Source organism: Salmo salar, chromosome 01 (genome assembly GCF_965601325.2).
Source record: "Salmo salar chromosome 01, fSalSal1, whole genome shotgun sequence".
NCBI lineage: Eukaryota > Metazoa > Chordata > Actinopteri > Salmoniformes > Salmonidae > Salmo > Salmo salar.
The window spans coordinates 135,684,012-135,711,659 of record NC_138291.1 but is presented as its reverse complement, the minus strand read 5'-3'; the positions used below and the strand labels follow the sequence as shown (position 1 = coordinate 135,711,659).

The following is a 27,648-nucleotide window of genomic DNA, read 5'->3' as shown; positions in this document are numbered from 1 at the left end:
TCCTCCCAGTAGCCTGGCTTTAGAGCCGCATGCCTGGGGTGAACTGAGCAGAGCAGCTAAGCTCCAGTATTGTCCTTTTTGCTTGAGAAGGCCCATTCTCCAGAGAGTCCTGGTGGCTGTTGGCTCTAGAATGCCCCATTCTGCTCTGGAGAGATGAAGCCAAACCACAGTCAGATTACTGAGGCTAGGCTATCGGGTAGTCCTCAGTACTCACATACCATCTGAGTACACTGGGACCACACATTCCAGCCTGGTCCCTCTGCATCTCTCCAGGAGAATGACACTTATCTTTCTCTTCATCTGTCATCTTCTATTATCTGTCACTCTTCCTTTTATCCAACGTCTTCAATTTTCTGTCGCATACTCACTTGCTCTCTTCATGTTCTACTCATTTCTGTTGCGCGAGCCCTCTCCCTCTGAATTTGACAGTCGCTTTGTTACATACTCGCTCTCTCACCTCTTCTTTCTCTCACTATGTCTTTCTAGCTGCGCTTCAGGCATAACAATGAGCGGGAGCGTTTATTTGAAGGACTGCGTTAAGGGGTCTGAGTGACTGTAGGAGAGGTGCTGGGTGCTTCTGATCTGCTGCCGTAAATCATTGTTTCGAGGCCTTCCTCTCAGATCCTCTATGGGCTGCTTTAACATCCCCACCTCTCTCTCTCTCTCTCTCTCTCTCCCCCCTCCCTCCCCCAGTATTAAGTCTCTTCAGGAGGACTTGTTGGTGTCTACAGCTGATGGTTACCTCCACATCCTCCACTGGGACGGAGTCAGCAACGGCCGGAAGGCTATCAGTCTCTGCACCGTCCCCTTCTCCCTGGACCTTCAGTCAGCACGCGGTCAGTCACACTCACTGTATACCATCGTCTCCTCGCCACCCTCTTCCTACCTCGCCTACCAGTACCCACCCCACCCGATCCCTCTCAACTAACCTGAACCTCTACCCATGTGTACATTTTGCAGTTGTGCTCAATCTACACCGTCCTCTCCCCACTACATCTATACATGTTTACATAAAAACGCAGCCATAGAGATTGTATCTTAACTGGCAGCCCAATTCAGATCTTTTTTCCACTCATTGGTCTTTTCACCCATGCCGTCAAATCGTTGCATATCAGATCTTTTTCGGCGCTGATCTGATTGACCAATTGGCAACAAAAAAATAAAAGATCTGATTTGGGCTGCCTGTGTAAACGCAGCCTAAGTGTCGTCCCTACGTAGGCCTGAAGTCATGTATGTGCGTAGTGTTTCTGGATCGATGTGTTTCTTCATGCGTTTTATTGCTTGTGCAGGTGGTCCGTCCCTGGATCTGGAGGGGCTGTACGTCAGAGACATGGAGTACTGTGTGACTCTGGATGGCTTTGCTGTGGTGCTTGACGACGGGAGGCTGGGATTCATCAGTCCTGTAGCCAGCAGGTTTACTGCGGAAGTAAGAGAAAGAAGTCTGTGTGTGTGTGATTTGCTGTGGTGCTTGACGATTGGCAGGCTAGAATTCATAAGAACGGTGGGAGAAGTGTTGTGTCGGGGCGTGTGCGTTTTTTTGCTGCGGGTCGCACGCAACGCAGCCGTGTTCTGTAGGTCATGTTAAGCGTGACTGTCAAGGGTTGATGAAAAATGGGGGTGTGGGGGAAACAGGAAGTAAACGGTGGATGCGAGTGTTTGCCTGCGGGTGAGCGTCCGCGTGTGTGTGTCGGGAGTGAAGTACAGTGATCTATCGGACTGTCTCTTGTCTCCTCCAGCAGCTGCAGGGCGTCTGGGCAGCAGATGTAACAGACGGCACGTGTGTGGCGGTCAACAATAAGTACAGGCTGATGGCGTTCGGTTGTGCCAGGTACGTGTGTCCTGCCAACATCAGTACAGGCCTGTGTAGCCACTTCCTCTATGCTGTTTAACTGGAATGCTAATGACAAAATCAGGAGATCCATGGTCCCACTGTTCAGCCAGTCAGTTAAGCAGGAGGTGTGTGTGTGTGTGTGTGTGTGTGTGTGAACGCACACAAGCTGGCAGATTGCACAAACCGTGAGAACCGCTTGTCAAACACACACCAATCACAAAGACAGACAGCAGATTATTTTGCTCACACACTGGCCTGCAGTGATGAGTTCAGCAGAGAGACCCGGAGTTCAGCAGAGAGATAATGAGTCAATCACTGGCTGTGGGATCTGCAACCTTTCTGTTCATTAAATACCTGCTCATTATTTCAGCGTTTTGTTTTTCATTTAGGAAACGTCGGCTAATTAATTGCTGGTACTCGGTATTAAACAAGATTGACATGAACTTGACTGCACAAGCGGCTGTTATGTGATATGCCTACTTCTGATGGGTCAGCATTATTAAGACATGTGTTGAATCCACTGACTGTGTTTGTGAATTTCAATTTGCTTTATTGGCGTTGGTACATATTGCCAAAGCACAATGTTACCTTAGAATGAAGAGAATGAATGAGTAATTATTAACATTTGTCTGTCTTTAATTTGTCTGTCTCTCTCTCTCTCTCTGTTCCAGTGGCTCAGTATTGGTGTACATGATTGACACCACTACAGGATCCATGCAGCTCTCCCACAAGCTGGAGCTCACCCCAAAACACTTCCCCGGTATGTCTGTCTCTGACTGACCACCAGCTCATTTAGTGTTGACAGATGAGAGAAAGTACACTTTTTATACAAACTAGTACACCCCGTCGGGTTTTAACACCGAATGATATCACATGATGTCTCTTTATGTGCTGGTTTTCGTTTTTGACTCGAAAGTGCAAGTGATTCTATGTAGTAGTTCCCCTCAACACATCAGCCATGCAGAACCATTGGTTTGTTTATGGTCCACTCCTTCCCCCTAGTGGTAGTTACATCACAGGGATGTTTATTTTACACGGTACTGTATTATCTCTGTTGTCAAACAAGTGCACTGTTCAACCAAATAAACCATACTACTGTAAAAGCAGAGTTGTGGTCACTTTCAATTCAGGAAGTAAACCATATTCCTATTCTAGTTTTCCTCATTTGAAATGAATTGACTGAATGGAATTGACTCGACTGTATCACTGAAAGGATTTCTGTCTGACCGGTGTCCGTATCGAATCTCCCTCCTCAGACGTGTGGAACAAGACGGGCGCGGTGACGCTGATCCGCTGGTCCCCCGACTACAGCGTTGCCATGGTGACCTGGGAGTGCGGCGGCCTGTCTTTGTGGAGCGTGTTCGGAGCGCACCTCATCTGTACGCTCGGGGAGGACTTTGCGTGAGTGACGAGACAACGATCTTCTTTATTCTTCCTCTGTTGGTCTTCGTTTTCCTCCTTCCCCTCAAGGTCTCCGCAGCCGTAGTACAGTTCACGTCGCTGTCGTCTTGTCAGCTACGCTCTATGATGCAGGCTGCCCTCTCATACAGTATAGATTTGAGCAGGCTTCATCCCGAATGGGACAACAACAAAAAAACGGTGCAAAACAGTATCTTTTTCTCCTTGCAATTGTGTTTCTTATAAACCCTTCTGTATGACTACGGTCTCAACCCCAGGTATCGGTCAGACGGCACTAAGAAGGATCCTATAAAGATCAGCTCTATGTGCTGGGGAGCGGAAGGCTACCACCTGTGGGTCATCACCAGTAAAGAGGAAGCGGAGCTTGTAGAGAACATGGAGGAGGCTCCACCTCCGACCCAGACCAAGCAGGCGGGAATACTGCAGTTCCACTTCATCAAAAGCGCCCTCACCGTTAATCCCTGCACGGTGAGTTTATAGACAATGCACACATTCCTGACACCAACCAATTTTGCCTGCTGGGCACTTTCATGTAGAATACTGATATGTTGCAAACATATTGATTATTCGTTGATTCCCTGTTGTCTGTCCCTCCCAGAGTAACCAGGAGCAGGTTTTACTACATGGGGAAGACCGTCTGTACCTGACGTGTGGTGACCCCACCCAGGTCCCATCCAGCAGCTCAGATGGCCCTCACACCCCTCACCCCCATAACCTCGCCCATGGCCTGGAGGGCAGCCCCCTTCACCACCGCTCCGCCCCCTCACCCAACTCCATCTCTCAGGGACTCAGCACTTTACTGGGACACAAGCACTGGCACGTGGTCCAGGTACAAGCTCATAAACGTCTTCATTCATTTCCAATTCAAAAAGCGTTATTGTCCGTTAGCTGGCTATCTAATTCAAATGTTGCGTCGATATGTTGATGTGAAGCTTAACAAGTTAGAAATGATGTTTAGTATCCTGTCAGTCAAACTATCCTGTGTTTTTCCTCTGTCGTAGATTCACAGCACATACCTAGAGAGCAATTGGCCTATACGGGTGAGTCTGTGTGGGAAATACTTCTACGTCTGTCCTTAGGGATAAGTATTCAGTGTGTGTGTGTGTGGCTACATAAAACCATGTTAACCTGAGTTGTCAAATGAATGCAGTTTTTCCAGATACCCAATGTCGTCATGTGCACTTAGCCTGCTATATCTATAGCTTCTAATGCATGAGAGGTGTGTGTGTGTGTGTGTGTCTCCAGTTTGCAGCCATAGACACAGCAGGCCAGTGCATAGCGGTGGCAGGGAGACGTGGATTTGCACATTACGCCATGTCCTCCAGGAAATGGAAGCTGTTTGGGAACATCACTCAGGAGCAGAACATGACCGTGACCGGGGGGCTGGCCTGGTGGAATGACTTTGTCGTTGTTGCGTGTTACAATTTCATCGACCAGCAAGAAGAGGTAAGACGGCATAACACAGATGGCTAACGTTCAGGAACAATACTACTTTAAAAAACACATTTTACACCACCTTATTCTGAACATGTATGGGTCAAATTTGCATGGACAAATTGATTGAGAACGTGCGATTGTTTGCTCACGAGCTGACGAGCTCAGTTTAACTGGCCGATTTGATGGATTGACAAAGTGAACAGCTGTACTTTCTTTCCTCCTCCGTCGTTTCTCCCCTCCCGGTGTAGCTGCGTCTGTACCTCCGGTCGTCCAACCTGGACAATGCCTTCGCCTCCGTCGCCAAGCTGCACTCGGACACTCTGCTGCTCAATGTGTTCAGAGACCTGATCGTCCTGTTCAGAGCAGACTGCTCCATCTGCCTCTACAGCATCGAGAGGAGACACGACGGGTAGGGAGAGACCAACACGCTTAGGACAGGCACAGGCATGCACACCCACTCATACAACAAGAAAATAAACTCTCACATAACATTTATTAGCAGGCAGGATGAGACCGGTAGGGAAGATCACCTGACAGAGGTCTCGGATGATAATCAATAGTGTTGTGAAAAGAAATTCACATGAGAACTTTAGAAAAATCCAATAATACTTATCACCTGCCATTGGTTGGGGCTTTAACTGGGGGGGGGCTTTACAAAGGTCCTATCCAATCAATGCTATTAGTAGCATGTTGTCTTTCTCTGAAGGCCCAACCCGTCAGCCTGTGTTGAGCTGCTTCAGGAGGTGTCCATGTCCCGCTACATCCCCCATCCTGCCCTGGTGGTGTCCGTCACCCTCACCTCGGTACGCACAGAGACCGGCATCGCGCTCAAAGCCCCACAGCAGGTACTGCTTCAATACACACGTGAAATCCCATCAAAAGCCCGTCTCTTCAGACATCAGCGTGGCTCTTCCTACCACTGCCCTCCCTGCTCCTAGCGCTTTTCTTTCACCAGTGTTGATTTAGCAGAGGGGTCTCCGACCCCTGTTCCCGGAGAGCTACTGTCCTGTAGGTTTTCACTCCAACCCTAATCTATCACACCTGGATCTAATAATCAGCTGGTTGATAAGCTGAGTCAGGTTAGTTAGACCTGGGGTTGGAGCGAAGAAACCTACAGGAGGGTAGCTCTCCAGGAACAGGGGTTGGAAGAGCCCTGATTTAGCAGCTATTTTGAACAGAGTTTTAATTTGCGCTGGTTGTGATATGTCTTTTAAACCTACTTTAGTGAATGCACTGATTTGTGAATCACTCTGGATAAATGTCTGGTAAGTTGTTAAAATGTGAATAGTACTAATTTGTGTCTCTGTCGCTGTACTAGGCCTGTATGGCAGAGAGCATCATGCTGAACCTGGCTGGCCAACTCATCATGCTACAGAGAGACCGTTCTGGACCACAGGTACGAGAGAAGGAAGACCAGAAGAAACTGGTGAGTCACTCACACACACACACACACACACACACACACACACACACACACACACACAGTATCAGTCAAAAGTTTGGACACCTACTCATTCAAGGGTTTTTCTTTATTTTGACTATTTTCTGCATTGTAGAATAATAGTGAGTGCTATTAAACTATTAAATAACACATATGGAATCATGTAGTAACCAAAAAAGTGTTAAACAAATCAAAATATATTTGAGATTCTTCAAAGTAGCCACCCTTTGCCTTGATGACCGTTTTGCACACTCTTGGCATTCTCTCAACCAGCTTCATGAGGTAGTCACATGGAATGCATTTCAATTAACAGGTGTGCCTTGTTAATGGTTAATTTGTGGAATTTCTTTCCTTAATGCGTTTGAGCCAATCAGTTGTTGTGACAAGGTAGGGGTGGTATACAGAAGATAGCCCTATTTGGTAAAAGATCAAGTCCATATTATGGCAAGAACAGCTTAAATAAGCAAATAGAAACTACAGTCTGTTACTTTAAGACATGAAGGTCAGTCAATCAGGAACATTTCAAGAACTTTGAAAGTTTCTTCAAGTGCAGTCGCAAAAACCATGAAGCGCTATGATGAAACTGGCTCTCATGAGGACTGCCACAGGAAAGGAAAACCCAGTTACCCAGTTACCAGCCTAAATAAATGCTTCAGAGTTCAAGTAACAGACACATCTCAACATCAACTGTTCAGAGGAGACTGCATGAATCAGGCCTTCATGGTCGAATTGCTGTAAATAAACCACTACTCAAGGACACCAATAATAAGAAGAGACTTGCTTGGGCCAAGAAACAAGAGCAATGTACATTAGACCGGTGGGAATTTGTCCTTTGGTCTGATGAGTCCAAATATGAGATTTTTGGTTCCAACTGCCATATCTTTGTGAGACGCAGAGTAGGTGAACGGATGATCCCCGCATGTGTGGTTCCCACCGTGAAGCATGGAGGAGGTGGTGTGATAGTGTCACCAGCAAAGCACCATCTGTGAATTATTTAGAATTCAAGGAACACTTAACCAGCATGGCTACCACAGCATTCTGCAGCGATACGCCATCCCATCTGGTTTGCGCATAGTGGGACTATCATTTGATTTCAACAGGACAATGATCCAGCACACCTTCAGGCTGTGTAAGGGCTATTTGACCAAGAAGGAGAGTGATGGAGTGCTACATCAATTGACCTGGCCTCCACAATCACCTGACCTCAACCCAATTGAGATGGTTTGGGATGAGTTGGACTGAAAAAGTGAAGGAAAAGCAGCCAACATGTGCTCAGCATATGTGGGAACTCCTTCAAGACTGTTGGAAAAGCATTCCTCATGAAGCTGGTTGAGAGAATGCCAAGTGTGTGCAAAGCTGTTAAGGCAAACAGTGACTACTTTGAAGAATCTGAAATATAAAATATACTTTGATTTGTTTAACACATTTTTGGTTCCTACATGATTCCATATGTGTTATTTCATAGTTTTGTCTTTACTATTATTCTACAATGTAGAAAATCCCTTGAATGTGTCTAAACATTTGACTGCCGGCCGCAGTATGCACTGTGGTGCGTGTATGCTAACCCGGTGTGTCGCTCTCTGTTTCTAGCTGCCGTTCTGTCCTCCCGTGGTTCTGGCTCAGTGTGTAGAGAACGTGTGGACGACGTGTCGCAGTAACAAGAAGAAGCGCCACCTGCTGGAGGCTCTGTGGCTGTCCTGTGGCGAGGCCGGAATGAAGGTGTGGCTGCCACTTCTTTTTATTGAAATGAAACACTTGTTGTTGTTATTCAAATCTGCACATCCTTCAACAACAAAAAAACACATGTATGGTTACATTGAAAGGAATTTGAAGGGTTATGTATGTCGGTGTGTTTCATGATCTACTTGTTAGTTCCGAGCATATTATTCAATGCTGCAACGCGATTGTTTTAATTGTACCTTTCAAAAGGTGTGGCTGCCCCTGTTCCCGCGGGACCACCGTAAGCCCCACTCGTTCCTGTCCCGGCGCATCATGCTCCCCTTCCACATCAACATCTACCCCCTGGCCGTGCTGTTTGAAGACGCACTGGTGCTGGGGGCATCTAATGAGACCGTGCTCTACGACGGCCTGCAGGTACTGTAGTAGGAGTATTATAGTTATTACAGTAATAGTATTATCTGGTGCTGAGGGTTGGCAACGAGAACCTGATCTCCGACGGCCTGCAAGTAAGGGAGGGGGGGCTGATATCGAATCCTAGACACCATCTCTTGACGTTGTGCCAAGGCTCTTAACGCCTACAAACTGCTCTTGCGCTCTACAACTTTACAAATCACTGTCTCTGTGCGAATAAAGTAATCATCGTGTTCTTCTGCAGGGTCCCAGAGAGGGCCGGGAGCCTCTTGAGGTGATGTTCCCTTACTGCACGGTGGAGAGGACCTCCCAGATCTACCTCCACCACATCCTGCGCCAGCTACTAGTGCGTAACCTGGGAGAGCAGGCCCTGCTCCTGGCCCAGTCTTGCGCAGCGCTCCCCTACTTCCCCCACGTCATGGAGCTCATGGTCCACGTGGTGCTGGAGGAGGAGGCCACCTCCCGGGAGCCCATCCCCGACCCGCTGCTGCCCACCGTGGCCAAGTTCATCACCGAGTTCCCCCTGTTCCTCCAGGTAAGAGAGCGATGTTGATGGAGGAGTAGTTAATGAACGAAACCTAGGCTGTGTGTGAAATGGCATCCTAGCCGGGATTTTTAATGCATGTGTTGTCGTTCTCGGCTGAGGCAACGCTTATGTTTTTTCAACTGAATTAATTCATTTATTCATTCATGTTTTCTTCCTCCAGACCATCGTGCACTGCGCCAGGAAGACGGAGTACGCCCTGTGGAACTACCTGTTTGCTGCCGTGGGAAACCCCAAGGATCTGTTTGAGGAATGTCTGATGGCTCAGGACCTGGACACAGCAGCATCCTATCTCATCATACTGCAGGTATCTACATATACTCCCCTATCTCATGGTACTGTAAGATTTCTATCCCGTAAGCCAGAGGCACATTATTTAGTAATGTGACTGGTATCAGGTATGGAGCTAGGGTGAGGGTTGGGGCTCCGGTTAGGATTGGAGCTACTGTATTGTGAGGGTTGGATCCAGGGTATGTGGTAAATGTTTTGTAATGATAATGTAACTGTGTTGTCTAGAACATGGAGGTTCCAGCGGTGAGCAGGCAGCACGCTACACTGCTCTTCAACACGGCTCTGGAGCAGGGCAAGTGGGACCTCTGTCGTCACATGATCCGATTCCTCAAGGCCATTGGCTCTGGGGAGATGGAGACCCCGCCTCCAACACCAACCACTCAGGTATCAGAGAGAACTAATTCAAACTCGCTACTTCTGCTCTGTCTTCTGTCTCTTTCTCGCGCTCTCTTACCTCTCCTTTTCTAGCTTTCTGTGAGTCAGAGGGCTTCTTTGGAATTATGGTCGAGCTAAATCTCTAAGCGGCTAGACTAATCTATGGGGATGTCTAAGAATACTGTATAACGACTGCTATTAAGGCTACTGCCTCACATCCACCTCTCTCTATTTAAACAATAAGGCCCGACGGGGGTGTGATATATGGCCAGTATACCACGGCTAAGGGCTGTTCTTAGGCACTACGCAATGCGGCTAAGGCCTGGATACAGCGCTTAGCCGTGGTTTATGGGCCATATACCACAAACCCCCGAGGTGCCTTGTTGCTATTATGAACTGGTTACCAATGTAATTAGACCAGTACATTTATAAAAAAATAAAAAATGTTGGTATGGTATATGATCTGGTATACCATGGCCTTCAGCATTCAGGGCTCGAACCACCCGGTTTATAATTGGATATAAACTGGCTATACTGTATATTTGTCTTTTGCGTATTCGCCTGCTGTTTCAGTGGCTTACTGGGTGAGTTTTCCCTCCTGATTATGAGCACATTGTTTGAAAAGTAGATTGGAATTTGAAGGCTTTCCATATAATGACCGGTTGATGTGTCCTCTCAACAGGAACCCAGTTCCACGGGAGGCTTCGAGTTCTTCAGGAACCGCAGCATCAGTCTGTCCCAGTCAGCTGACAGCATCCCCGCTGGGAAGTTTAACCTACAGAAGACCTTCAGCATGCCCTCTGGGCCCTCCACTAAAGGGTACGGATACTGTTATTGTAATAAAATATTCAATTCAACAGATTTTAGTCAAAGAGACTTAGAGTGCGTACATTTTTAGCATATCTGTGTATGTGTGATCCTCGCAGGAGTTAAACACACGACCTTGGCGTTGCTAGCCCTTCTCTTCTATCCACTGAGCCAGACAGGCCAACTACTGCTGGGCTCCAGTTCTCAAGTTCAAATGAACAATGATGATGATAACATGTAGTAATTATATAAAGGATTAGTGGGCTATGATCTATTTTGCGTAATTAATTGGATGGAGTTGAGCCCAGCCCTCGTGGTATTCGTGCTACTGGCCTTTCCCATCATACCTGTAATAATCAAATGTATTTATATAGCCCTTCGTACATCAGCTGATATCTCAAAGTGCTGTACAGAAACCCAGCCTAAAACCCCAAACAGCAAGCAATGCATGTGAAAGAAGCACGGTGGCTAGGAAAAACTCCCTAGGAAAAACTCCCTAGAAAGGCCAAAAACCTAGGAAGAAACCTAGAGAGGAACCAGGCTATGAGGGGTGGCCAGTCCTCTTCTGGCTGTGCCGGGTGGATATTATAACAGAACATGGTCAAGATCTTAAAATGTTCATAAATGACCAGCATGGTCAAATAATAATAATCATAGTAGTTGTCGAGGGTGCAACAAGCACGTCCGCTCTTCCATCTCTTCCATGTGTCCTCTTTCTAGGTCTGAGCGCTGGAGTAAGGATAGTGACTGTGCTGAGAACATGTACATAGACATGATGTTATGGCGTCACGCCCGACACCTCCTGGAGCAGGTCCGCCTCAAAGACCTAGGCTGTTTCTCCGCCCAGCTGGGCTTCGAGCTGATTGGCTGGCTGTGCCGGGAGCGCACTCGGGTAGCGCGGGTCGATGACTTTGTCATGGCGCTGAAGTGTCTCCACAAGGACTTCCTGTGGCCGTTTCCTGTCATCCCAGCATGCTCGATTAGTTCGCCCTTCAAGAACGGACACCGCAAGACGGGTGAGGGTCTGGGGGGGGGGGTGTGATGACTGTATCTGCCCTCAGCTGTGGTTGTCGGTCTCCCCAGTCAACTTCCCCTAACCCATTTCTTTGTAAGTGTTCAGTGTGCCAACCTTGATGAGTTACTATGACGAAGTTCCTGTATGTGTGTTTCTCCCTCCCCAGTGCTGAGCCAGCGGCTGCTAAAGTCCCAGTCAGCAGACAGCCTGTTGAACAGCGACATGGACACAGCGCCCCCGCAGGCCTCAGCACGCAACAGCAACCACACCTGGCTGGACGGTCTAGGGGCACTGGGGCCGGAGCCTAAAGAGATGAACACAACCTCTTCCCACGGGGGGCCACAGACACAGGAGGCCTTCCTCTCTCCACTCACTAACAAAAGTTAGTGGCCCTCCTCTTCAGCATTCACTTGTCATCTCTCTCCCCTCTCTCTCTCCCCCTCTCTCTCCACATCTGCTTCTCGCTTTCTCTCTACCAGGCTCTCTCATTTTCTGTCTTCTTATCCCTTTACCTCTTCTTCTAAATTCTCTCCGGTCATCTCTCCCTCCCCTCCCTTATTCTCACTCCATTCCTCTCCCCCCCAGCGGAGGAGTGCAGTATCGGTTCGGCCACAGACCTGACAGAGACCAGCAGCATGGTGGATGGAGACTGGACCATGGTGGATGAGAACTTCTCCACTCTGAGTCTGACCCAGTCTGAGCTGGAACACATCTCCATGGAGCTGGCTAACAAGGGGCCTCACAAGTCCCAGGTCCAGCTACGGTAAGACGGTTATCCTCTCCAGTCCTCTCTATTAGGTGCTACAAAATACTCCTTCACCCCACCTACCATCCCAACCTAGCTAGATTTATGGCTGTGGTGACCTATTCTGCTTGTTGGTTTCATATGTAGGTTTGTGTATATCTTGTGTGATTTTGTTACCCTTTGTTTGTGTGTCCTTGGGTAGGTTTCTCAGACACAGATGAAGCCTATTCTGGACTAAAATGTTCTAAATGGAGAATCTCCAATGAACGTGATTCTTAATGTAGGACTAGGTGTAATCTGTCTAATCTGCCCCTTCTGTACCATTCCTGATCTCTTTCTGTCCTCAGCTACCTGCTGCATGTGTTCATGGAGGCGGGCTGTCTGGAGTGGTGTGTTGTGATTGGTCTGATCCTGAGAGAGGCCACGGTCATCAAGCAGGTGGTCAACTTCCTGGACAGCCCAGAGGTTCCTCCTGAGACCGTCCAAAGTATCCGCTCCGGCCTGCTGGGAGTCGATGCGTGGGCCTCCACAGACTGGTTAGTCTATCGCTCTTTCTTTACTTTCAATCTCTGTCGATCTCGCTCTTTTGCTCGCTCTCTCTCTCTTTTGCTCTCTCTCTCTCTCTCTCTCTCTCTCTCGCGCTCTCTCTCTCTCTCCTCTCTCTCTCTCTCTCTCCCCCCACTAAGCTAGGAGAACTGTTGCTGCACATGTGTGCCCATGTCTATGACAAAAATTCAATGAATGCTTGAAATGGCTATGAATATTATTATGACTACTGACTCCCTCGCTCTCCTCCTCCCTGTAGCCTGGGCTATAAACCCTTCCTGAACCTGATCCGGCCCCAGCTGCAGAAGCTAATAGAGACTGCTGTGGAGCAGGTCCAGCCTGAAGCCTTCCAACCAGGGGCTTCCAACCCCAACTCCAAGCTGACTGAGCCCCAGCCCGGATGCCCCAGGGCAGAGGACAGTAGAGGGCCTGCTCCCTTGGGCCTGGCCCTGCCCTTGGAGCCCTCTGGAGGGTTAGTGACAGAGGACGGAGGAGCTCCAGAGGAGCAGGAGGAGCAGGCAGCAGACGAGGGGGCATATGACTGCACCCTATCCTGACGTGCCCTGTCCTGACCTGGGTCGTGTTCATTAGTCACCAAATGGAAGAAAATGGGCTGAAACAGGGAGGGACTACATAAACCGTTTTTGCTACGGTGTGTGCCCTAATGACTACAGCCCTGTCCTAACCTCTGACCTTGCTGGGCAGGTGAAGGGGTGTGGTGCGGGTGTGTGATGGGACACAGGATGAGAAAGAGGAGGAGGAGGAGGAGGAGGAAGGGATCCTCAAAGACTGAATACTCTGCATTGTGGGTCTAGAACCAGTTTGTTGGCTGATGTGGACCCAGATATGTTACATCGACCGTGTGTGTGTGTGTGTGTGTGTGTGTGTGTGTTACCATACTTTGGGTGTAAAACACAAGGAAGCTCTCTGTTTGTTTCTCTCCTGTCTGCATACTCATCCATCCCAGTGCTGGAACAGGTTCTGAGTGAGCGGAGTGGAGTGGGCTGCTCCTGTGGTTTGAGTGTCAGTATTATTCACTTGATTATGGACTTGAGTCACTGCAAACAACGCTTGCCAGGACACAGCCAATTCATAGCACCCAAACAAAAACAGAGGCTTACCTAAGATAGCCATACTGTACGACAGGTGGTTCAAACCTCTACATTCATTCTACTTCCCATGTATTCTTTTTAAAGAATTTGATCACAGACCAAGTTTTTGCAGATTATGAGTTTGGGCTAGTCAGGCTTTATTCTGGAATTAAGTGTTCGAGCACAAAGCAGGCAGTTTGTTGCAATTTAGCTTTTTACCAAAATGTGCTTTTCAGATCAGAGAATTGCTCGCTGTCTGTGTTGTGGTCTCGGCTAGGCTTTAGTGTCTGTCTAGATATAAATGTATGCTGCTCGGCTGGCTTTTCTGTGAGATGTGAGCGAATTCCCAGTCAGATCACCGTGACGACTTGTTAGTGAGAGCACAATGAACAAAAAGCATCCGGAATATTCTCCGACAGACCTGTCACACATGAACCTTTATTGGCAGCCATTCCGCAGAACTGAACAGTTAAACCTTTCTATTCTTTTCACAGTTTGTACAAACGTCTAGTGTACTTTGTTGTGGAGTAAGTTCAAGTATAACTTTGGTACTTTTGGCAAGAAACCGCCCCTGAAACCAACGAACTGTGCTGGACATTTTACCAGATGCATGTTGTGCAAGGGGAGGGGTCTCATATTTTCATACCTCATAGTGTACAGTGGATTTTAAGATATTTTATGATACCTTTGTCAATAATGTGATGGTATTCTTCTACATCTATAGCATTCATTTTGGAAATGATGTCCCCTTATTACAATGCTAGACTGTGGCGTGAGAATTCTCTTAGTCGAGAGCAAAGACGTGTGTGTGTGTGTGTGTGTGTGTGTGGATGACCTGGATTGGTCATGTATGTTGTTGACGAGGGCCTAATAAGCCCTCAACCGGGGGGTGGCAGGTAGCCTCGAGGTTAGAGCGTTGGGCCAGTAAGCGAAAGGTTGCTGGTTTGAATACCGGAAACCGACAAGGTGATAAAAATCTGTTGCTGTGCCCTTGAGCAAGGCACTTAACCCTAATTACTCCTGTTGCGCTGTACGATGGTGACCCTGGCTGTGACCCCCGAGGGGAGTTCGGATATGCCAACAACAACAAAAACATTTCCATAACAAACGTGTGCAACAGAACAAATATAAGCGCCCCTCAAATGAATTAAACCAAACCATGACTGACTCCTGAAGGGAGAATCTAACCATATCTGAGGACAAAGCAAATTATTATGATGATCCTGACCTGCATCTTCACACACACACTTGGCTCGAGAATTTAAACATTACTGCTCAATTAATTGGCTTCGGTCCTGTGGGGGATCGAATGGGAAGCAAACCATAGGAGAAACACAACTGTATTCATTCACTTTATATTGATATGCCAGAGTTCACTTTTATTCGCCCCTTTTGTAAAGACAAGAAAACAATTGTGTTAACTTAACGTCATATATCATTATCGTTTTTAAGGTAGGATTGTGTTCATCTCCCATCAGTGATCTTTGTCTTGCCTTGGGAAGTGCTGTGGAGTTGAAGACGTCCTGGACTCTTTAATGTATTCAGAATGAATATTCCCATAGTTTCTATAAGGACGTCGGTCTATAATGTCTTGGTCGTTATCACCGTGGTAACGTACCAAAGCCTTGATCACAAGCGGTGATACTGATAACAATGACTTTAAGAGAGCCTCCAACACAGAAGCGGCTGTGTGTGTACGATGTAACTGCAAAGACCAAGTGTTATTGCATCTGTTAATGATTTATATTGTTGACTTAAGTACAGTATCCTCACATGGAATCAAGCTTTTATGATGCCGAGTGTTATTCTTATTTATTGGTTGTGTTGTTATTACTATTATAAATAGTCATTTTTATTATTCAAATGGTTTTTATTTTGGCTATATCAAAGCAGCTAATCAAGAACTATTTAATTGCGTTTGCCTCAACATACTGTAGTCATCTGAGTCTTTAGACCCGGGCCCATATCCCACCGCCTGACACGAAAAGAGCTCTCCACCTAAAGCTGGGCGTCAGTTCATTATGCGTCTGAGTAGGAGTGCTAGGTTCAGGTTTGCTTTTCAGATCATAATGTATAAGATTACATGGACAAGGCGGATCCGAGTTGAATCTGGTGTGTTTGTCCAGGGCTACAGCAAAAATGCTGTTTGGGGGTACTTGAGGAGTTGAGGAACATGTATCAAATCAAATTTGATTTGTCACATGCGCCGAATACAACAGGTGTAGACCTTACAGTGAAATGCTTACTTACAAGCCCTTAACCAACAATGCAGTTTTAAGTAACAAATAATTAAAGAGCAGCAGTAAAATAACAATAGCGAGGCTATATACAGGGGGTACCGGTACGGCGTCAATGTGTGGGGGGCACCAATAGTCTGGGCAGCCATTTCATTAGATGTTCAGGAGTCTTATGGCTTGGTGATAGAAGCTGTTTAGAAGCCTCTTGGATCTAGACTTGGCGCTCCAGGTACCTCTTTCCGTGCAGTAGGAGAGAAAACAGTCTATGACTAGGGTGGCTGGAGTCTTTGACAATTTTTAGGGCTTTCCTCTGACACCGCCTGGTATAGAGGTCCTGGATGGCAATAAGCTTGGCCCCAGTGATATACTGGGCTGTACACATTACCCTCTGTAGTGCCTTGCGGTCAGAGGCCAAGCAGTTGCCATACCAGGCAGTTATGCAACCCGTCAGGATGCTCTCAATGGTGCAGCTGTAGAACCTTTTGAGCATCTGAGGACCCATGCCAAATCTTTTCAGTTTCCTGAGGGGGAATAGGTTTTGTCATGCCCTCTTCACGACTGTCTTGGTGTGCTTGTTAATTTGTTGGTGACGTGGACGCTCTCAAGATGCTCCACTACATCCCCGTCGATGAGAATGGGGGGGTGCACTCGGTCCTCCTTTTCCTGTTGTTCACATTCATCTCCTTTGTCTTGATCATGTTGAGGGAGAAGTTGTTGTCCTTGCACCACACGGTCAGGTCTCTGACCACCTCCCTATAGGCTGTCTCGTCGTTGTCTGATCTAGGATCAGATCCCCCTTGTCCATGTAATCTTATACATTATGATCTGAGAAGCTAAATGGATCCTAGCACTCCTACTCTGAGACGCTTTATGAATAGGGGCCCAGGGATACTCGAGGACTGGAATTTGGAAAACACTGCTCTAGACAACTGTTAGTGCTCTGAACAAAGCGGTTCTGTTTAACTTACTGTGCATGTAGGCTATGTTCCTCTATTATATTAGGTCCCTACAACTACAGAAAGTACAGCAATGGTGTCCACTTACTTACAGTAAGTACATCAGTATTAAATTGTGCAATTCTGAAATGTTACTTTATTTCAGCTTTATCGTGTTTTTGATTATTTTTTTATTTGAATCCTTTTATTTTCATTCTCTGCTCCTCCTTTTTTCTGTCACTCATACAGACCAAAATATTTGTATTTTAATCATTATTTTGCTGTAGCTTACTGTGTTTGTAGTGTACATGGTTGATTGCAGTTTTTTGTTTAGTCTCTTTTCTGATTCTCATTTATTGTTCTGCTGCATTACGAAAATCCCTTTGTACAGTCACGACGACTGTACACAGCATTGACGTGCTTAGCTATATTCCATCTCTGCTTTCAGTACGGTATAGTATATGCAGTCAGTGGCTTACTTTCCTGCCTGCTCTCAAACTGTGAAGTTTACCTAACGTCCAGTACTTGGCTAACCAAAGACAAATGTTCAGAGGCTTTCGGTCGGTGTGTGCAGGTTGTTGAGAAGATGAGTGCTTGTGTAGGAGGTGCAAAGATGTACAACGAATCCCCCCCCACACCCTCCCTCCGTAATGAGAAAGATGACCAACCATTGACACTCAAACCAATTTTTCTGTTAGTTCTCAAGACTGTTTTTCTATATCATATAGATATGGCTATTATGATTATACACTTCATGTTTCTGTCTGATCTGAGGATGAGAAGCCTATTGTTTTGTGTGTCTGTCTTTGCTGCTGGGAAAAGCACAGTCCTACATGACAGTGGTACTGTGTTCAAACAAAGCCAGTGTCAAGGACGTTATAAGAACATCTGTGGTTCATACACACACTATATAGGTGATCAAAGACATACTGAGTGGAAGAGGACTCTTCATATTGTACTTTAAAGTATTGCCTATCTATGCCACATTACATGGGTCATGCAGACAGTTGGACATCTTCAATGCAGTGTACAGTATATAGTGTTTCTTGTACAATTAGCCTTTTCTACTAATTTTTTTGTTTTCTATTTTATTTTTTTCCTGTACATAAAGAACAATAAATTATTTTTAAAAACAAAAAAATGACTTTTTTTTCCCAATTGCAATTGATATTTTCAAGACGACGACTATCAAAAATAACGGTTAAATCATGTATTAAGCACTTTATTGCTCTACACGGCGGTATCTTCATTTGAACACGTGTTCATTTCAAGCTTATTTTTTGCATTAAAAAAAAACTGCGGTTCTGTTTCACTTACTGTGCTTGACACATTCCCATAAATGATATCAACCATGTTAATCCTGTTGTCATGCTATAATAACTGATTTAAAGGTATGGTTAGGGGGTAACTCCAGTTGATAAATATCCAAAAATGTAATAAAAGGATTTCTTTAAAAAGAATAATTAAAATGTTATACAAAACTGCACTTTATTCAGTGGCTCTGAAATACACTGCAACTAAGTCAAATGTAAATAAAAAAAAGGGATAAGTGAGTTTTAAATTTGAACAAAACATGGCAAGATAAAACTTTTACTTCAACATAGGTCCCCAGAAAACTCATTCAGCAAAGACGATCAATGTAAATTTCAGTTACCATTTTTCTAACTCAAGTTAAATGATATCAGCAATATGAATTACTCAATTTTTCATTCAAAAAAATTAAAGGACATTTAAGTGAAATTTGAGGCCCATATCAATGGATTCGATTAACATTTTCACCAAATATTGACCCAGATTAAATTAGCGCGTTGGAATTAACACTGTTTAATAGGGTATGACTATTTGTAGGCCTTTGCAAGCTCCTTTTGAATAATGATTAGTTTGTTTGAACTTGACATGTGCTTTGGTGAACATGGAAACGAGTGCACTATCAAGACACTAGTGATTGTGTTGTGTTAGCAATGCACCATATAAAGGAAATGTCCAATTGAGATCGGATTGAATCCCCGCCTTAGTGCTGGATTCAATCCCCATCGAGGAAGATCTGTTCTAACTCACGTTTGCGGTGACTGCATTCACGGTAAGGGCTGCAAATGTCGGCTCAATGAGACATTTTCTTTAAATGGCGTTTATTTTTTTAAAAACCTTTCTCTTGTCAAATCATATTTTACATTAACATTTTAGTCATTTAGCAGACGCTCTTATCCAGAGCGACTTACAGTGCATTCATCTTAAAATAGCTAGGTGGGACAACCACATCACAGGCATAGTAAATACACATTTCCTCAGAGTAGCTATCAGCAAAGTCTGAGCTGGGGAGGGGGGGTCAAGTGCAAGTGTTGGTGCAGGATTATTATTGGGGGGGTTCGGGGTGAGGAGGGGGATTATTTAAGATACTTTTTGAAGAGGTAGGGTTTCAGGTGCTTTCGGAAGATGGGCAGGGACTCTGCTGTCCTAGCTTCGAGGGAAGCTGGTTCCACCATTGGGGTGCCAGGACAGAGAAGAGCTTGGACTGGGCTGAGTGGGAGCCAAGAGACCAGAGGTGGCAGAGCATAGGGTTTGAGCATAGCCTGAAGGTAGTGAGGGGCAGTTCCTCTTGCTGCTCCGTAGACAAGCACCATAATCTTGTAGTGGATGCGAGCGTTGACTGGAAGGCCTTGGATTGTGCAGAGGAGCAGGGTGACTTAAAAAAAAAATTTAAACCATTATTTAACTAGGCAAGTCGGTTAAGAACAAATTATTATTTACAATGATGGCCCGAGAGAACTTGCAAACACAGATACATCCTAACAAAACTGAGTCACAGGTTTCTTGAAAGTTTACCATAGTCTGAACTGCCCACACTATCTCTGCTACTCTCAACCTGATCTGGGCCTGTGTAACGTTCAATTTAACTTCCCTATATTGTGCACAGTTAGCTGTCCTCCCTCTCCTATGAGCTATCCCCTGTAACAATATACCTAGTCTCTGGGAATGGTACCCCTCTATCACCACAACCTTAATTTATGAGCCCCCACAGATCTCCACCGCAGTCACATTCCATCACACTTAACAGCCCGACGTAAACATTCTGTCTCAACCACAGGCCTCGTGTACCTCGCCTCCTGCTACAGATACATTTGCACATATATCATTCCATGTAACCCATAACACACTAGTCACTACTCCTAATGCACTTCTACAGTTATAAACATACTAAAACATTCTCAAATCAATCAGTCCCTCTGGAACAATGATCACTTATGTTCCACAAAACCTAAAAATATATTGACTTGAAAAGGAAAGAGAAAAAAAGTACATGTTTAATAACTTCACACCACCCTTGATGCGACTAAAACTGGGGAAAGAACCGTCCATCCGTTACATTCTATACCCATGTAATGCTGGTCTCCATGCCCTCTCCTTCATTTTCATCCTTGGGTGTTATCGCAAAACACAGACTATGAGCCTTGTATGCAATTAATTGTACCGTATCATCCAGCAATCTTTATGTATCGATGCGATTTAACATACAAATTCTGATGACATAGTAAAACAAAAGAGAACAATAAAAAAACCTTCATGGTTGACCCAAGCGATCATCCAGTGAGTTCTCTAACAACCTCCCTGTCGGAGGATACTTTAAGATTAGGTTTCTAGAGCCTCCCTAGGCCTAATAAATTTGAGTAGTGCCCCCACCTCTCACCATTTGAAAGCAACTCTCTCTCGCTGTATCCGAATCATAACTAAAACATGTTATAAATTATCCAACCCAAATTCAGAATGACAGTCCTTAGTGCTTACTTTGAGTCTATGACTCAAATTCACGCCTCTCAACCTAGCACACATCATCCTGGTTAGAATGTGCATTTATAAACATAACTTTTTATTGCCGGTAATAACTCTTCTCATTTACAGCCCTCCTTTGTCCCCGTTTTCCTGTCGCAAGTGGCCTGGTAATGAAAGATCGGTATCTCAATGCATACTTAGTCTAAATTGCTTGCAGTGTGTAGACCACCCCCACCCTTTCTCCCGGTACATCATTCTAGCGTGTCTTCTTCAGATAGCGTTACTGTTAATCTTCCCAACGGCATATGTAACTCTTGCCTGTCACATTTAATGGCCCTTGATAATGTCCAGATTTCCAAATAAATACATCCGTTTCTCCCACGTACACGAGTCTCTCACCTGAGCTGCTATTACCATCCTGTCTGGTCTATTTCTCCCACCAGCACCCCAGGAACATGAGAGAAATGTGTATGTTATCTCTCTCCACATGCACGGTCTCAGGACTCTGGTGCACTCCTGCCGCCGGTACCCAGGTTAACCTCAGATAGAGGTGTTAAAAGTCAGTTTTGAGGTTTACACAAACTGTTTGTGGCCAAATTATTCCTACATGCATTAAGACACCATCTGACGTCACCTTCCATGATAACATCAAGAGAGGACAGATCAGAACAACAGTTTAGTTCAAGTCATTTCTGTTTCAGGATATCCAGACAAGCATTGACTATGTGACAAATGATTACATTCCCAATTTCTTAATAACATTATCTCTACGACAAATGTCAAAGAGCATAACATACTGTTACTGTTGAAAGCATTTTCAAAATGTGTTCATACTTCCTTATTTTACTGGCAACCTCTTGGAAGAGTTACCAGATCAGGAAGTTAGCACCCTAACCCATCGGGGAATCTCACACTCCAATCCAGCAGTCCCAATCTGGTGAAATTTGTATGGAAACAAAAAATGAAATCAGCAATTCACATCACAATCCATTTGGTGTAACTGTCATCCCCTATTAACCTCTCTGGGCTAGGTGGCACCAAATCGTCCCACCTACGTAACAGCCAGTTGAATCCTGTGGCGCGATTTTCAAATACCTTAGAAATGCTATTACTTCAATTTCTCAAACATATGACTATTTTACAGCTATTTAAAGACAAGACTCTCGTTAATCTAACCACACTGTCCGATTTCAAAAAGGCTTTACAACGAAAGCAAAACATTAGATTATGTCAGCAGAGTACCCAGCCAGAAATAATCAGACACCCATTTTTCAAGCTAGCATATAATGTCACAAAAAACAAAACCACAGCTAAATGCAGCACTAACCTTTGATGATCTTCATCAGATGACAACCCTAGGACATTATGTTATACAATACATGCATGTTTTGTTCAATCAAGTTCATATTTATATCAAAAAACAGCTTTTTACATTAGCATGTGACGTTCAGAACTAGCATACCCCCCGCAAACTTCCGGGGAATTTACTAACAATTTACTAAATTACTCACAATAAACGTTCACAAAAAGCATAACAATTATTTTAAGAATTATAGATACAGAACTCCTCTATGCACTCTATGTCCGATTTTAAAATAGCTTTTTGGTGAAAGCACATTTTGCAATATTCTAAGTACATAGCCCAGCCATCACGGGCTAGCTATTTAGACACCCACCAAGTTTAGCCCTGACCAAAGTCAGATTTACTATTACAAAAGTTTGATTACCTTTGATGTTCTTCGTCAGAATGCACTCCCAGGACTCTACTTCAATAACAAATGTTGGTTTGGTCCCAAATAATCCATCGTTATATCCAAATAGCGGCATTTTGTTCGCGCGTTCCAGACACTATCCGAAATGGTAAATCAGGGTTACGAGCATGGCGCATTTCGTGACAAAAAAATTGTAAATATTCCATTACCGTACTTCGAAGCATGTCAACCGCTGTTTAAAATCAATTTTTATGCAATTTATCTCGTAAAAAAGCGATAATATTCCGACCGGGAATCTGCAATTAGGTAAACAGAGGGAAAAAAAGAAAGACGGGGGCGACCAGTGCACGCGCCTAAGCCCACTGTCCCTTGATCGGCCACTTGACGAAGGCGATAATGTGTTTCAGCCTGGGGCTGGAATGACGACATTCAGCTTTTTCCCGGGCTCTGAGAGCCTATGGGAGCCGTGGGAAGTGTCATGTTACCGCAGAGATCCTTTGTTTTGGAAAGAGATGTCAAAGAAAGCCAATAAATGGTCAGACAGGCCACTTCCTGTAAAGGAATCTCTCAGGTTTTTGCCTGCCATATGAGTTCTGTTATACTCACAGACACCATTCAAACAGTTTTAGAAACTTTAGGGTGTTTTCTATCCATATCTAATAAGTATATGCATATTCTAGTTACTGGGTAGGAGTAGTAACCAGATTAAATCGGGTACGTTTTTTATCCGGCAGTGTAAATACTGCCCCCTAGCCCTAAGAGGTTAACATAGAAATAAAAATATATCTGCAGACTGAACAAAGTACATTTGTATATTTGCCCAAAGACCAGGACCCCAGGGAATTGGTCATTTTCCCTTCGAACACATGATTCAAATCGTGATTCAAAAACATGTTAAATAAAAAAATCAACAAATTCGAATAACCAATCAACTTAGAATTACAACTCTTGATAACTTCATAAGGAAATAATACCATCTCATTAAGCAATGGTATAATAGAATAAAAACTAGTGTTTCTCATTCATTTTATAATCCCACCTGTTTTGATCATTTCTAGTGAGATTGATCAGGCCTCACCAGAAAGTCAGGATACAGGGCATTCGACACCATTAAATATTTCCTCTTCCTTTTCTTTCCCTGTCCTTCAGAAAGATTTGAAACCTTTCCATCCTTCTGCATACCCAATTTAAAACTGAATTGAAAAGACCCCATCCAAAATAAATCACACAGTATTAACACCACTACTATTCATAACTGGTAAGTTGTGTGTGAGTGCTGGTGTGTGTGTGGTAAACCGTAGGTCCAAAAACACACATGAACAGGCTTTACTTATCTGGGAACTCCATTGATGGCCTAATCCAGATACTTTTATCCTTAAAACTGCCAAATATCACTAACTGCTCTCCCCAATACCCCAGTCTCCAGGGACATTCCAATGAGAGATAATGAAACCCCCTCTACTGGAAAAGAAAGTGTACATTTCATTAGCATTCACTATGCTACATTTTAACCTCTCTAGGCTATGCGGGACGAATTCGTCCCACCTACGTAACAGCCACGGCTATCCTGTGGCGCGATTTTCAAAACCTTAAAAATCCTATTACTTCAATTTCTCAAACATATGACTATTTTACAGCCATTTAAAGATAAGACTCTCGTTAATCTAACCACACTGTCCGATTTCAAAAAGGCTTTACAACGAAAGCAAAACATTAGATTATGTCAGCAGAGTACCAAGCCAGAAATAATCAGACACCCATTTTTCAAGCCAGCATATAATGTCACCAAAACCCAGAAGACAGCTAAATGCAGCACTCACCTTTGATGATCTTCATCAGATGACAACCCTAGGACATTATGTTATACAATACATGCATGTTTTGTTCAATCAAGTTCATATTTATATCAAAAACCAGCTTTTTACATTAGCATGTGACGTTCAGAACTAGCATACCCCCGCAAACTTCCGGGGAATTCGCTAACATTTTACTAAATTACTCACGATAAACGTTCACAAAAAGCATAACAATTATTTTAAGAATTATAGATACAGACCTCCTCTATGCACTCGATATGTCCGATTTTAAAATAGCTTTTTGGTGAAAGCACATTTTGCAATATTCTAAGTACATAGCCCAGGCATCACGGGCTCGCTATTTAGACACCCGGCAAGTTTAGCACTCACCATAATCATATTTACTATTATAAAAATGTCATTACCTTTTGTTGTCTTCGTCAGAATACACACCCAGGACAGCTACTTCAATAACAAATGTTGGTTTGGTCCAAAATAATCCATCGTTATATCCGAATAGCGGCGTTTTGTTCGTGCGTTCCAGACACTATCCGAAATAGTAAAGAAGTGTCACGCGCTTGGCGCAATTCGTGACAATAAAATTCTAAGTATTCCATTACAGTACTTCGAAGCATGTCAACCGCTGTTTAAAATCAATTTTTACGACATTTTTCTCGTAGAAAAGCGCTAATATTCCGACAGGGAATCTCCTTTTCGGCAAACAGAGGAAAAAATCCCAAAGGCGGGGGCGGTCGGGGTCACGCGCATAAGCTAGTGTCTCTTGATGGGCCACTTGAGAAAGGCGATAATGTGTTTCAGCCTGGGGCTGGAATGACGACATTCTGTTTTTTCCCGGGCTCTGAGCGCCTATGGACGACGTGGGAAGTGTCACGTTAGAGCAGAGATCCTTAGTAAATGATAGAGATGGAAAAGAAGTTCAACAAATGGTCAGACAGGCCACTTCCTGTAAAGGAATCTCTCAGGTTTTGACCTGCCATTTGAGTTCTGTTATACTCACAGACACCATTCAAACAGTTTTAGAAAATTTAGGGTGTTTTCTATCCATATGTAATAAGTATATGCATATTCTAGTTACTGAGTAGGAGTGGTAACCAGATTAAATCGGGTATGTTTTTTATCCAGCCGTGTCAATGCTGCCCCCTAGCCCTAACAGGTTAATCAGCAATGCATAAGTATTAGTTATAAACCAAACATGATAATGGTAAATACACTGTCCTTACTCCAATCATTAAACATTTGTTTCAATCCACCCCAACGTTTATGTATCTTTTATTTAGCATGTACTACCCTTAGACACAGCGACTTTATCTTGCCACCGAGTCCAACGATTCACTGTTCTCCTTTCCCTCTCTGATTCTCCATAACCACAACAATGTTGATGAACTAAAAAAAAATACAATTCATTTTAGGTTTAGTAACCCCTTTGCTAATTCCTCGTTACCCCCGCCACCCTTTCGTCCATTCTAGAAATCTATTTCAGAATAAGACGACATAAAATGTAAATCTATTTCAGAATAAAACCACATAAAATGTCATGAGATCAAGTTGGGTAAGACTATCTCCCTACGCTTTGAGTTTTTTCACGTTTCTTTGTCTTACCTTGGCCATTGAAACCACTGTTAGTGACTTTCACTGTGGCCGTATTAACCCCTTGCACGTCTGCGAAGTGAGTGGAGTTATATTCCACTCTCAAAACATCTTGCTCTATTTCATCCACAACCCCCGCAATTGTCGTTTTGATCACAGTTTTCAAAGCTGCCATCAAAGCCGAAGTACAAATTCTATCAATGTACTCACGTACCCAATCTTTTTGCAGCTGAATAGATCTACTAATTTCCCATATTCGAGCCGAATTAGTAGACTGCTCGTGCACTTCTTTCCATCGTTTTATTAAAATCCTCTTGCTGCACTTTACCTGGAGAATCGGGGCCGTCTGTTGCCATATCAATAGTTATTATACCCCAACCCCTCCCATCGGTGTCCAGGGTGTTTTAGATTTCTTCACTCCCGTCTATAAAACATACCTTCTATTAACCTCTTACATCTAGACGTTCCGCTAGCGGAACACCTGCTCCAATATCCAATGATAGGCGTGGCGCGAATTACAAATTCCTCAAAAATACAAAAACTTCAATTTTTCAAACATATGACTATTTTACAGCATTTTAAAGACAAGACTCTCCTTTATCTAACCACACTGTCCGATTTCAAAAAGGCTTTACAGCGAAAGCAAAACATTAGATTATGTCAGCAGAGTACCCAGCCAGAAATAATCAGACACCCATTTTTCAAGCTAGCATATAATGTCACAAAAAACAAAACCACAGCTAAATGCAGCACTAACCTTTGATGATCTTCATCAGATGACACACCTAGGACATTATGTTATACAATACATGCATGTTTTGTTCAATCAAGTTCATATTTATATCAAAAACCAGCTTTTTACATTAGCATGTGACGTTCAGAACTAGCATACCCCCCGCAAACCTCCGGTGAATTTACTAAATTACTCACGATAAACGTTCACAAAAAACACAACAATTATTTTAAGAATTACAGATACAGAACTCCTTTGTGCAATCAAGGTGTCCGATTTTAAAATAGCTTTTCGGTGAAAGCACATTTTGCAATATTCTGAGTACATAGCCCAGCCATCACGGCTAGCTATTTAGACACCCACCAAGTTTAACCCTGACCAAACTCCGATTTACTATTACAAAAGTTTGATTACCTTTGGTGTTCTTCGTCAGAATGCACTCCCAGGACTGCTACTTCAATAACAAATGTTGGTTTGGTTCAAAATAATCCATAGTTATATCCAAATAGCGGCATTTTGTTTGTGCGTTCAAGACACTATCCGAAGTGTAAATAAGGGTCACGCGCACAACGCATTTTGTGACAAAAGATTTCTAAATATTCCATTACCGTACTTCGAAGCATGTCAACCGCTGTTTCAAATAAATTTTTATGCCATTTTTCTCGTAAAAAAGCGATAATATTCCGACCGGGAAAGCGTGTTTACGTACAAAAGAGGGAGAAAATAAAAGCATGGGATCCCCTCGTGCACGAGCCTGAGTCTCATAGTACTGTGACTGGCCACTATCCAAACGCGCTAATGTTTTTCAGCCAGGGGCTGCCTCGATATCATTCAGCTTTTTGCTGCCTTCTGAGAGCCCATGGGAGCCGTAGGAAGTGTCACGTAACAGCAGAGATCCCCTGTATTGGATAGAGATAATCAAGAAGGCCAAGAAATGGTCAGACAAGGTACTTCCTGTACAGAATCTTCTCAGGTTTTGGCCTGCCAAATGAGTTCTGTTATACTCACAGACACCATTCAAACAGTTTTAGAAACTTTGGAGTGTTTTCTATCCAAAGCTAATAATTATATGCATATTCTAGTTTCTGGGCAGGAGTAATAATCAGATTAAATTGGGTACGTTTTTTTATCCGGCCGTGAAAATACTGCCCCCTAGCCATAACAGGTTAACTATTTTCCAAGGTAGCGCTACCCACTTCCCCGGAGAATAGTTACGGTATTTGTAC

General features: G+C 44.2%; 1 protein-coding gene across 1 annotated transcript in view; it reads left to right on the top strand.

Annotated features, from left to right (window-relative positions):
* LOC106561454 (guanine nucleotide exchange factor subunit RIC1) overlaps positions 1–18,133 on the top strand; it is a 76,487-nt gene extending 58,354 nt beyond the window's left edge. The window contains exons 5-27 of the mRNA XM_014125432.3: positions 694–836; positions 1,290–1,426; positions 1,737–1,828; positions 2,503–2,591; positions 3,088–3,232; positions 3,508–3,718; positions 3,849–4,079; positions 4,252–4,290; positions 4,496–4,696; positions 4,936–5,096; positions 5,394–5,532; positions 6,006–6,113; positions 7,719–7,847; positions 8,058–8,222; positions 8,464–8,754; positions 8,927–9,070; positions 9,280–9,438; positions 10,112–10,248; positions 10,957–11,252; positions 11,418–11,633; positions 11,837–12,014; positions 12,344–12,532; positions 12,802–18,133. Of these exons, the coding sequence (XP_013980907.3) occupies positions 694–836; positions 1,290–1,426; positions 1,737–1,828; positions 2,503–2,591; positions 3,088–3,232; positions 3,508–3,718; positions 3,849–4,079; positions 4,252–4,290; positions 4,496–4,696; positions 4,936–5,096; positions 5,394–5,532; positions 6,006–6,113; positions 7,719–7,847; positions 8,058–8,222; positions 8,464–8,754; positions 8,927–9,070; positions 9,280–9,438; positions 10,112–10,248; positions 10,957–11,252; positions 11,418–11,633; positions 11,837–12,014; positions 12,344–12,532; positions 12,802–13,099 (3,898 nt within the window). The 3' untranslated portion in view covers positions 13,100–18,133. The remainder of the gene's footprint in view (positions 1–693; positions 837–1,289; positions 1,427–1,736; positions 1,829–2,502; positions 2,592–3,087; positions 3,233–3,507; positions 3,719–3,848; positions 4,080–4,251; positions 4,291–4,495; positions 4,697–4,935; positions 5,097–5,393; positions 5,533–6,005; positions 6,114–7,718; positions 7,848–8,057; positions 8,223–8,463; positions 8,755–8,926; positions 9,071–9,279; positions 9,439–10,111; positions 10,249–10,956; positions 11,253–11,417; positions 11,634–11,836; positions 12,015–12,343; positions 12,533–12,801) is intronic.
* The last annotated feature ends 9,515 nt before the right edge of the window (positions 18,134–27,648 follow it).